This window comes from Pocillopora damicornis, chromosome 11, assembly GCF_964200805.1.
Source record: "Pocillopora damicornis chromosome 11, jaPocDami1.2, whole genome shotgun sequence".
Lineage (NCBI taxonomy): Eukaryota > Metazoa > Cnidaria > Anthozoa > Scleractinia > Pocilloporidae > Pocillopora > Pocillopora damicornis.
In genome coordinates, this window is record NC_142680.1 from 14983752 (window position 1) to 14996593 (window position 12842).

Below are 12842 nucleotides of genomic sequence, written 5' to 3' on the forward strand. Positions count from 1 at the left end.
GAATGAAATCCTACATTTTCCTTTTCTTCAGTGCATTTCATGGAAATGAAAGATATCGGATTGGTAAAAAAATGCTTATGTTGGGTTTTCAAGAAAATGAAATCTTTTTCCAAGTTGCCTCGAGGAATTATTAATTCATGTACACTGTACGTGCCTTCCTGAAAGTTTTAATTTATGGGTGGAACTAGTGGCTGTGAGGGGGAGGGTCGAAGTCATTTGCAGGATTCGCTCGTGAAATTGTTTATTTAATCGGTCAGACAAATTCACTTTTATCAGGGAAAGTTACGGAAATTCAAAAACCTATGACTGTAGCAACTATTATGGTAGGGGTTGTTTTTGTTTGAACCCGTATACCTTTCTGTTTCTTTCCGTAGATCTCCTTTAACCTGTAAAGGAAGCCGAGCGTAAACTGAGCGTTATACATAAGATTTATAAATTTCCGATCCTTAGGATCGCTTAGTAGTTCCTCATCGACATATAATAGCTTGGATTATATAGGTTGTTTCGATTTCTTGATAACTCATTTCTTGAACGCGATCGGTTTATTTTGGCTCAGAAGACTTAGAAATAGCGTGACGTCGACAGCTGGTCACGGTTATCAAATAACTAAATGAATGGCAGTCATTAATTTGCTTGAAAGTTTCTCACCTTAAACATTTGTTGCGATCTATAAAGATCGTGCTCTTTAAAGTTTGCTTTTCCAGCTCGAGTTGTTTATTATCTCAATAACAAACTTCATTCTTTTGTCGCCGATTTCCATTTTATCATAGACTTTAGAGTGCTATTTATCTGTGAATGTGAAAATTTCGGCAAGAGACGTCGCCTAAGGCACGTACTTGAGCAACCATTTTTAATTCTCGTTTACCCATCAGCTTAGACATCCCAGCCTCTATTTCACTGATAAAGGAAATCGGGAAATATTTCCGGCTATTTTCTATAATTTCGAAGGCTCTATGCCATGAGTCTACAACTCACTATATGACTGCTACACCACCTACTTATTTATATATTGTGTAAAGCCGCTGAGAAACTGCAAATGTGACGTGGGGATGGTAAACATTCGATGTTAGTGTTGCGTATCTATACCTTCCACTTATCTTTAATTATTGTATAACAACAAGGCAGTTATTTTACTCATTTAACCTCGTGAATTATTGTGGAAGAGGAAAGCTGAAAAGGTATTGTGAAGGTTTGGTTTGTTGGAGATAAGATTCCAGAGATCCGAACGTTAAGCTCAGGGACTGATCGAGTTCATCGATGAATAGAAAAAATATACGCGTATATTCGGTATACATGCGCAACTGATGTGTCTTTGTTGTTCAATATTATAACTTCATTTGTGTCACTGTAACATTGTTGTGTAAAAGAAGGAATTTTGGGTCTGAAAAAAGCAACGAGCTGACATCTGAAAATTTACATATTTATCGAAAACAGCTAAGTTAGCCCGTACATACTAATGAGATATGCAGATGCGTATAATTATCCTTATGCGCATATTTGCGCCATTTAGATGTGAATACATGTCTGAAAGTTACATTTATACGCACTTTCTTTCAAATTTATGTGCATTTTTTTTAGTATTTTGGTTGACGTATTTCTAATCATGAGCGGTACTGAGTGATCTTCTGTATGTTACATTTCATATTTCAAACTTTCTGTAACTACTCAGGTCAACTAGATTGAGAAAAATCAGTCAGCAGGCACTGATAAAACCCAATTGAATTCCAGCCTATGGTTTCTCTCTTTAACCTTTTAGTTGTATTTCCCAAAAGTGACTAACATGTAACTTCTTCTTTATGATAACCAATCGACACACAGTAAGCAGGTAATGAGAATATTAAAACTTATCAGAAAAACATTTTTATCTTGATCTAACACCAGTAGGTGATAGCAACATACCTCTCATTTACAAGAAAATGTTTAGCAGCTCCATGGGGGAGAGAATTAATCCATGTAACAATCAGATCTTGCGAGTTAAAGTTGAAGAGCTAAGGAGGTGCTCACTTTTGAGAAGTTACATTTACAGACACTAATGAATCACTGCCTTCACCATTTGTTTTACTGTTTTTTCGTTTCATGTTTGATGTTTTCGGTGATCAACAGCTATTGAAGGCAGCATAACGGTGATGGCTGATTTAGCAGAAGATCATGAAAACCAGTTAAAATATTTAAGATGTGGACACTCAGATCACCTGTTGAAGTCTATCAACAGACTACGGAAGGAAAGGAAGCTGTGTGATATCACTTTAAAAGTTGGAGAAAAAGAGTTTTCTGCCCACCGTGTGATCCTGAGTGCTTGTAGTGATTATTTCTGTGCCATGTTTACTGGCAACATGGAGGAAAGTCACAAGTCTGTGGTTGAACTTCATGGTCTAGACTCAGACACTATGGAATTTATTCTGGACTTTGTATATACTGAGACAATTCAAGTCAGCGTTGAGAATGTACAAGCCCTGCTTCCTGCTGCATGTCTTCTACAGTTGACAGGTTTGTTTAATAGTTGTTTAACCCTTTCATTCCCAGCAGTGACCAAGACATACTTTCTCCTTACCAGATCAATACAATATCAAGCAGAAAAGTGATAAGAATTCCCAGATTTAACAAAAAATTTCCTGTTCATGAACATGTTCCTTAGAATGAAAATTGTGGCAAGGATTCTGTATTCTTTCTTTTTAGAAGTTGGATTTTTTGATGGTATTCTTCATTGTTTGTTAGCTCTGCTAAGTTAAATGTATCTGTTGTAGTATGATTATCTGGTTTGTTTAAGAATAATATGAAAGTCATATATTTGAACTGCAGATAAAGACGTGAATGAAAGTGATCCTCACAGTAATGTGCACTACTTAGGCAGTAGTGAAAATAAGGCCTGAAAAAAATTCAGGCCTGTATGGGATTCGAACCCATGACCTCTCACTGGTATCGCAGAGGTCATAGGTTCAAATCCCATACAGGCCTGAATTTTTTTCAGGCCTCATTTTTCATTACTGCCTAAGTAGTGCACATTACTGCAAGGATCACTTTCATTCACATTATCTGGTTCATAAAGAAAGTTATGAAAAATTAGAAACTTTCCTGATGGCTCAGCTACATAGTCTCTACGTGCTTAACTCTTTACACCCTAACAGCAGTAAACATATTCTCCATACTGTTCTCAATACATTTCCTAAGGTGCTGACAAGGAGAATTTGTTTAACAATCTAGAGTTTCTATCATTAGTGATCATTTCCTTTTTTGTTGTGACCTTTATGTGTGGTTTGGGGGTGATATTGTAAGGAGAAATTAGATGTTTGTCACTCTTAGGGGTTAAAGGGTTAATACTACGTGTAATTCTTCTAACACAAGTAGAGACCAAAATATTCTGGTGCAATCTAAAAACTGTATAAGGTAGGCAAGTGATCCATATTTAACACAATATCAGTTTGCCAGTTCTCCTTACTGTTCTATACACATTCCATAGGGTTCTAACAAGGAGAATTTGTGCAACAATCAAGAGTTTCTTTAGTTTGCAATCATTTCCTTTATTTTCATGACCTCCATGTTTGATTCAGGGATGATACTGTTGGGAAAAGTTAGATGCCCGTCAATCTAAGGGGTTAAGATGTCATAGACATACTGATAGAGATATCAGTGACTGTCAGATTGATAGATCAGGCCATGCACTTAAGCGAAGATTAGAAGATTTTTTTTGTCCTATCAAACCCACCCTCCTCCTCCCCTGCCTCTGAATATGGGCAACTATTTGTGTCATCCAAATTTGGATGGGTGCTAATGGAATTAAACTCACTTTCTTTTGCAGGTGTGCAAAAAGCTTGTTGTGATTTTCTAGAAGAGCAGTTGGATCCCTCTAATTGTTTAGGTATCAAGGCATTTGCTGAGACCCATGGATGTGAAGAGCTAAGAAAAGCTGCTGAAAAATACATCCTGAAACACTTTGTTGAGCTTGTGGATAGTGAGGAGTTCCTGCAACTTGACAATGAGGATCTGGTGTCACTCATTAAATGTGACAATTTAACTGTGAGTTATTTGTATTGTTAGTACTAACTGAACTCTGTGTGACTCAAACCCCTGCCAGCTTAATCCTATGAATCAACTGGAAAAAATCATCAATTTTTCAAGATTTTGGTCATATATTTACTACCATTTATTTATTAATACTGTACATTGTTAAAAGATCAAGCCTTCCTCCAAGCTTGAAACAATTTCCAGACTAAGAGTTTTGCCAAGAATTCTCTTTCTTTCACCATGATTATTGTGAAAATGTTCAACTTGGCAAATTAACACAATCTGTGCATTTTAGGCTCTTTGGTACAGGTGTATGACATGTACCAGATATGTACTTCAATTTGAACCTTGTTTATTGATGTAAAATTGACAGGTGCCATCTGAGGAGGCAGTTTTTGAGGCACTCATTTCCTGGATCAAACAAAATGAAGTGAAGAGGAAGGCAATGTTGCCTAAAATGTTGGAGTTTGTAAGGTTACCTCTTCTCACTCCACGATACTTGACAGATGTAGTTGACAGTGAGGCAAGTATTCTAACTAAATGTGTCATGATCATTTTTATTCAGAGTTGTCATTTAAATTAGTAGACAGCAGAAACCATTATTTGTCAGACCATTTTGCACCAGCCACTTTGCAAATTGTGATCCAAGACAGAAAATGAGTATTTTTGAACTGATTCTAACATCAATGGCTGGCTTAAAAAAAGTTACTCATGACAAATATATCCCAGAATGCTAAAGTTCATGTCTCAGAGAGTTGCAAATTTCTAATTTTTCAGGGGCAGGGGAACATGCCTACTAACCCTTCCCTAGAAGGGCATGTTGCTTTACAGGGCACTGTGCCTCCTATACAAGTATAATTCAATTCAGCAGCCTCAGTACTCATTTTGGATCAAACATCTAGTTTATTTTCTAATGACAACCCAGTAGCCACTTTTATTCTTGTTATGATTATTATTAATATTAGTTAATATTTAGTATTATCATTAACTGCAGTATTATGTCCATGGTTGACTTTACAGCAATTAATAAGACAAAACCTTGACTGTAGAGATTTGGTAGATGAAGCTAAAAAATACCACTTGAGGCCTGAGTGTCGTCAAGCAATGCAGAACGACAGAACCAAGTCACGTATTGGCCTGTCAGAAGTGATGTATGTACTGGGAGGCTTTGGAAACTTGCAGTCTCCTGTTGATGTTGTTGAGAAGTATGATCCTGCTGCAAATCAGTGGTCCATTGTACAGGTAAACTCCAGCAGGGAACTCAAAGTGAATCACACCAAAACATTTTAAAAAATATTCAAACTTGTAGAAATTGGTTTTTTTTGTTTTTTTTTGTTTTTACCGTATATAAGAGATATGGCCTGTATGCCAATGCATGGGAAACATGTACATCCCAATCTGGAGGGTAAGTTTATAAACACTTGTGCCAAGGATACATTAACCTTTCTACATCCTTAAAATTGGTAGAGTCAAACATATATTCAGCTGCACTGTATTAAGTGGTTGCCCTGTATTAAGCAGTCGCTTCCAAAGTCCCAAAATTGTTACCCCCTAATTACAATAATTTTGACCTCTATTAAGTGGTTGTGGTTACCCTTTACTGAATCCTGCCTGCCTTTTTGTATTGTTCTCCACCTTTGTTGAACAGTCACTTTAAGAGGAAACCACTAAAATAGAGCTAAGAGTAATCTTTCAAGTAAAATTTAATCCGTGTTTATCTCCAGAAATTAATGTTAGCTGTATTTATGAGTGAGTTTTTGTACAAGTGTCAGTAAGGGCATAAAATGCTGATTTTTATCAGTTTTTAAAATACCCCTCTTCTGTGGAACATGTGCATGTATGAAGTGGTCAACCTGTATTCAGCCATTCCCTGTGGGTGACTGCTTAACCCTTTAACTCCCAAGATCTGATTGTTAATTCTCCCCTCCAGCTGCTTCACATTTCCTTGTAAATCAGTTAACCCTTTAACTCCCAGATCAAATTTGTGATTCTTCTTACTGTCAACCATAAAATAATTTTAATTTAAGTTCAGAGAACTCAGCATTGAATCAACTAATTATCCCCAAATTGATATTTTTCTTTTTTTTTTATCACTTATCTGGTTGATATTGTATTGATCTTGTAAGGAGAAATTCTGTCTTGGTCACTCACGGGAGTTAAAGGGTTAAGAGAATTTAGTATCAGATCAAGATAACAACTTCTACCAGGATGCAGGATGATGTATGAATGTTATAGGGAGAAGTTCCCTGTTGATCACTTCTGGGAGTTAAAGGTTTAATACAAGTTCAACTGTTTTCATATTCTCCACACTGTGCCCTTTTTCTCTACATGTTTACATGAAGTAGAACAAGCAGCATAAAAATAGGGACTTCATGAATTGACTCAACAGCATATAAAATTTTTAATCTCACAAAAATTCTTGTCATCGTTACTTGCTGACCGTGGCATTTATGTCTTTCAGCCAATGAGACGAAAAAGACGGTATTTAAGTGCTGTTGCTCTGAATGGAAGGCTGTACGCTATTGGTGGCTACGATGCCTCAAGTCGTCTCAATACTGTTGAGTGCTTTGATTCATCGACATCCCAGTGGTCTGCAATGACTCCTATGTTACAGAGACGAGGTTTAGCAGGAGCGACAACTTTAGGAGGTTAGCAGATTTGTGACAGGATGCTTTGGTATCACAAAGAAATATGGCAGCCTAATATCACCCTGAATAAAACATTAAGGTCATGAGAATAAGGGAAATGATCGCAAACTCGAGGGGCGCTTGATTATTAGACAAATTCTCCTTGTAAATGTATAGAGAACAGTATGATGAACTTGCAAACTGATGAGGGTGGAAAGACTTAGGGAAGACCAGGGTTTTGTTTTAGGTCCTGGTGGGTGTCAATTTGTTCCGTTCTTTCGAAGACACTTTACCATCACAATGCGTCTCTCAACCTGGAGTAAAAATGTGTATCAGTGAGCTGTTAGGAGTGATTTAATTGGGTTCATCGTATTTATAAAATGAGGAGGCTGTACTACGGTAACACAGCGGTCACACGTTGGGCATGCGCGAGGGGATCATTCAGGCCGGCTGCGCGCCAATTTCCCGCGCAAAGTTTCAAAGAAAAGGATAACGAATAACCACTGTGTCGTTTATTAAACGAAAGAACATTGAATTGTGTATAGAAATCTGTACGCCAGATTTAAAGTTGGAATTTTCTTCTCTGTATGCTGACTCGGAGATATCGTAACTAACTTACCAACATTGTTTTCTCGGTTTAGTTACGGAACCTCGTTTTTTTTTCCGCTCGGATTTGTGCCGCAAGTGGGAGGAGCGCGGGTCATAAATCCGAGCGGAAAAAACTGGGTCCGTAACTTACAATACGGCCCTTGCACTCGGTTGGTAAGAGATATGTATTAGTTAATAGATAATTACTGAGGTTCGCAGCATTATACCCAATAATGCTGCGAACCGAAGTAATTAACTATTATAATTATTGACCCTCATAAAATCCTATTGTTCTCTCTCTGCATTACATCGACGATTTCAGTCGCCCCTTCATATTGATGTTTTGGTACACCAACAATGCAACTGGCAAGCATTGTCCAGTAATAATACAAATTGCATAATCCTTTTTCATTCCCCAATTCAGCCATTGTTAACTACTTGCAAAGATGATATAATCATTGACTCTCATGAATTCCTACTATTTTCTCTCTCCAACAATGCAATTAGCATTATTGTCTAGTAGTTATACAAATTACATAACCCTTTTCATTTCCCGGAATTTAGTCATTGTTAAATCCTTGTAAAGATTATGTAACTTTCCACATCTTTCAGGTGTGTGATTGAATTTCATGCAAACGTAATTTGCATTGTATATTAACGCAATGCACTTGGTTATTTAAGTTGTTTGTTGGAAGGCAAAGAGTTGCTACTGTTTTGAAGCTTGATGGAGGATTCTTCGGAAGACGAATCTGCCATTTTCATAACGCAGAGCCAGAGGTCGGAAAATGCCGCTGCCGTTGCCCTTCGACGAAGTTGCGCCACACGATTGTACGAAGGTGGTGTGCCAGAACAAGTTATTGTAGAAACCACTGGTCACCGATCATGTGATGGGGTTAGGGAGTATAAGTGTACCTCATCAACACTTAAAAGGAAAGCAAGTGAAATCTTGCAGGGAGCGACTCCTAAGAGGGCAGAAATAGACGTCAAGGAAAAAAATGAAAAACTGTTTAACAATGATGTTGAGCAAAAATATGATGGACAAAGGGAAGAAACAGGGTTACAGGGGTTAAGCGAAAAGGTTTTAGACGAAAACCAGAGCGAAGATTATAATCAGTCAGTTGTAATTAGTACTCACAGTACGAAAATTGTTATTTCTTACAAGTGAGAAAGACTGTCATTGTCAGATGTGCCCTAAATAAACTGTAAAATGTTTTCGTCTGTACGTCTCCTGGAATGGTACTTCTCATAGTGTATTCATTTACTTTTTAACTTCAGATCTTCATCATAAATTATGCGCGGACATTCGCGAATTTTCAAAAATTACTGAGTGGAAAAGTAACGAAGTAAATACCACAGTCATGCAGCAATATTAAAAATATTGCTGGAAGCAGGCTGCATTATTAAAAATATTGCAGTGCAGCCAGCCCACTGCAATATTGAACGTTTTAGCGCGTTTAGGATTACCCCTGATAATTTCCCTGCTACCAAAAAGGACCGCCACCGTTTTCCTCAGACAGTTGGACTTGACTGAATATGAATACTTTCTCAGGCTGAAATCGCCGATATAATGCTGAGAGAGAACAATAGGATTTTATGAGGGTCAGTAATTATTTGTAGATAGGTTTACGCTGTAGTGTTAGCTGGAGACAACCTTTTTGCTTTGAATTTCAGGAAAGATTTTTGTGGCTGGGGGATTTGATGGCACAACAAGACATACTAGTGTTGAATGCTATGAGCCAACGATAGACAGATGGACTTTGGTGAGTGAGATGCAAGCGCCCAGAGAGGGTGCTGGACTGGCTAATCTTGACGGTGTGCTATACTGTGTAGGTGGTTATGATGGAAACAGCATTTTAAACAGCATTGAAAGGTTTGATCCTAGAACAGGACAATGGACCGGCTTGTCTCCAATGAGTACCAGAAGATCAGGTATGGCTGAAATGTGTTACCCTTTACATCTGAACATTAGTGTGCATATTATCCATATTGTTCTACTGCGCATTTCTTTAACATGCTGACAAGTGGGATTGTAATTTGTAATGTTTATCTTGTCAGTTAGTGCTAAGGTAAGAAGCTTGTTTTCCTGTCTCCAAACTCTCGAGGAAACGAGGATCGAGGATCGAGGGACTTTTAAATTACCCAGTACGGTACTGAACGGTATTGTGGGAGGAGGATTTTAGTTGTGTCACTATAAAATTTACCTGATCCTCCCATCAGGCTGTCTGATTTTCTCATGATCTCCCCCGAGCTGGCAAATAATTGGCAGTCAATTACTATGGTCCCGTCTTTATACTCTGGCGATGACCGATCGCCCTTCCGTTCCCCCCTGAAAACCATAGGATCCCTCAAAAATCATCCAGGCCCCCCCCTTCCCTGGCGATAGTAAATAATGACTGGTTCCTTCTTAATTAGGTGCTGGGATAGTAGTCCTTGATGGGCAGCTGTATGCTGTCGGTGGCTATGATGGCAGCCAGCATTTATCATCTGTCGAATGTTACAGTCCTTGCAATGATCAGTGGATGAACATTGGAAATATGAAGTCCAACCGGTGCTATGTGGGGACAGCGGTTATCTGTGGGAAACTGTTTGCTGTAGGTGGCTATGATGGTGTGTCTCTTTTGGACTCGTGCGAGAGCTATGACCCCTCCATACAGGAGTGGACGTTGATGACGTCCATGGCTACCAGTCGCTGTGATATGGGTGTAGCAGTTCTCCTTGGGCAATAGATGGATCCTTAATGGCTACAACTTGTCGTGATATGGTTGTGGCAGTTCTCCTGGCACAATGGGTCATCCGTGGCCACAAGTCGCTGTGAGATGGGTGTAGCAGTTCTCCTTGGACAAGAGGTCTTCAATGGCTACAAGTTGCTGTGATATGGGTGTGGCAGTTATCCTTGGACAATAGGTTATCCATAGCCACAAGTCGCTGTGGGATGGGTGTATGAGTTCTCCCTTTTCAATAGATCTCCAATGGCTACAAGTTGCTGTGATATGGGTGTGGCAGTTCTCTTTAAACGATAGGGCCTTCGATGGATACAAGTCGCTGTGAGATGGGTATAGCAGTTCTCCTGAGACAGCAGGTCTTCGATGGCTACAAGTCGCTGTGATATGGGTGTGGTAGTTCTCCTTGGACAATAAGTCTTCGATGGGTACAATTCGCCGTGATATGGGTGTGGTAGTTCTCCTTGGACAATAAGTCTTCGATGGGTACAAGTCGCTGTGATATGGGTGTGGTAGTTCTTTTTGGACAATAAGTCTTCGATGGGTACAAGTCGCTGTGATATGAGTGTGGTAGTTCTCCCTGGACAATAAGTCTTCGATGGGTACAAGTCGCTGTGATAAGGGTGTGGCAGTTCTCTTTGGACAATAAGTCTTCGATGGATACAAGTCGCCGTGATATGGGTGTGGTAGTTCTTTTTGGACAATAAGTCTTCGATGGGTACAAGTCGCTGTGATATGGGTGTGGCAGTTCTCCTTTGACAATAGGTCAAATTGTTAAAATTGGAATTTTTGTTAAGGAGACATCGACTGCTTAGCATTCTGGAACAGACAATCGTAAATGAAATAATGCTGTCTCTCAAAAAATGCAAATAGCTGTAAGGAAAAAAGGCAAAAGGCCCCATACACCGCAGGAGTTAGGTTAGATCTAATTTACCTCAGGACAGCGCTAAACCCTTACCGCTAACGTTACTGTTGATTAGAAAGAGGCGTTGGAAATCAACTCAAATCAAATCAAGTCCGTCTTTTTGAGCATGATATTATTTTTGGATCTAGTAAGATCATTATAGTTTAAAGCACTTTTCAACTGAGTTTCGAAAATAAGCCGGGATTTCTTAGTTATTTCTTTACTTCGCTCTGTTATTGGTCAAAGAAACTCGCGCTAGTCTCTCAACAGACGCAAAACTTGAACCAATCACGACTTGAGTTCTCATTGGCTCTTTAGGGTACTTTTCTTACTTCTGATCGATGATTGGCTGTTGTGATAACTTTGGTTTGGGTTTTATGACACTCAATCGAAAAGCGGTCTAAGGTAGTTTATTTGCTAATTCACTCCTGGTTGGCGTTTGTTGAGTGGCTGTTTGGTTTTTGTCCTCTACTTTTTTGCTGTTTTTCATTGCGATCGTAATTATAATTATGTTTCATTTACCATTGACTTGTAAATATTTATTCATTAATAATTACTGATAAGCCATGTAACATGAATCTCAAGAGGTTTTAATCAATAAAAAAAGAGCCGTTGATTTTGAACGATTTTAAGATCTATGATCGGAGCGAAGCAACGTCACCGTGGGCTACGCTACCTCGTCACAGGGAGTAAAATCGATCAAAAACATCTTTTAAGAAATGGGGAAAGAAAAATTGCTAAAACAGGTAGAACTTAACCTTTAATCATTTTTCACATAATATTTTGCAAAGAAAATTTCAGATCCGCGATACGTAATGTAACTGATTGGAATCCTTCTTAAGGGGAATTACAGGGAACCCCCTGGCAAATTTTATGACGTCATACCTCGGGCCGTCCAATGAGTGTTTTTCGGCGAATTATTTCCTTTGACTAAGGGCCTAGGCTTGAAACGTCAGCGTTAGTGGTCAATTTAGCAACTCAGTTGATATGTTTTTAGGATAGGTATATTGATGGAGCGCACTTCTAATTTCCTCAAAAAAAAAAAAAGCCTGTCTATGCAGTTCTTTTTAAACAGTTTTTTGACGACTTTCAGTTCATATAGAAAGAAACATGTTCTTTTTCTTGTGTGATGGCATATCAGCGAAGCCCTCTTTGGACGAAAATGGATGAAAACACTCCTGAAATTTCAATTGAAACCACTGGTGTTTTGAATTACATTTAACGGGTTCAGTTTCGTCTCAGGTTTTGGTGCTAAAGAGGACCCAATTCCAGTTGCTATGCTGGAAAGCAGAGAACCACTTCAGCGGTAACTTGGACGTAAAGAATGAAAACACGAGGTTTTTTCCTATCCGATTGAAGGGATGTTGATAATCTTGGATGTCATGGTGAACTAACGTTTGACGTCATTTTCGTCAATAATTTGCATCAGTAGCTACGTTCACTCTAATCCTAAGCTTCATATCAACCATCCATCCTACTTGTAGCAATGGAGAGTTCGCGCTCGAACGCAAAGAGTTATCAAGACACATCACTGAGTGAGTTGACCGCGTTAGGAAAGGATGAAAAATCGAAAGAGGTGCAAATGAACCCTGAAGAGATGAATGGTGTATCGGAAGGCATTCGTTTGACTGAGGAAATGCTGGAATATCACCAAAAAGGCAAAGAAATGCACTCTCATAAGAAGAAATATGAAGAGGCTGCTTTTTGGGTGTATGGCACCACTCCCGATGATGTTGATTCGCAGAAGTTCCGTGAAAAGATGAAAGGTTTGCACAGGGAGAAAAAAACAGCCTGATTCTTGACGTGAGGCGTTTCGCAGGGAGGTTCGACACATTAACAACACGTTAAAGTTATGGTGAGCTACACAAAAAGTACATAAAACACACAAAATCGTTCTTCACGATGAAAGTCTCTATTCGATGGACTTTCCTCCATCACATTCCACCAAGGTGTAATGGTTTGTGGCCTACGCGAGAGCCTCGTCGATTAAAGTCGAGATTT

General features: G+C 38.9%; 1 protein-coding gene across 2 annotated transcripts; it reads left to right on the plus strand.

Moving 5' to 3' along the window:
• Window positions 1-197: 197 nt before the first annotated feature.
• Window positions 198-11461, plus strand: LOC113668645 (kelch-like protein 12). 2 transcript variants are annotated; one of them, XM_089187987.1, is made up of 8 exons: window positions 198-323; window positions 2104-2487; window positions 3797-4014; window positions 4376-4525; window positions 5023-5244; window positions 6464-6650; window positions 8889-9146; window positions 9630-11461. In XM_089187987.1, the coding sequence occupies exons 2-8, from the start codon at window positions 2127-2129 to the stop codon at window positions 9941-9943; spliced, it is 1710 nt and encodes a 569-aa protein (XP_089044113.1). In that variant the 5' UTR covers window positions 198-323; window positions 2104-2126; the 3' UTR covers window positions 9944-11461. The 2 variants fall into 2 exon arrangements, with proteins under 2 accessions (XP_089044113.1, XP_089044112.1); XM_089187986.1 differs by lacking the exon at window positions 198-323 and adding an exon at window positions 1022-1178.
• The last annotated feature ends 1381 nt before the right edge of the window (window positions 11462-12842 follow it).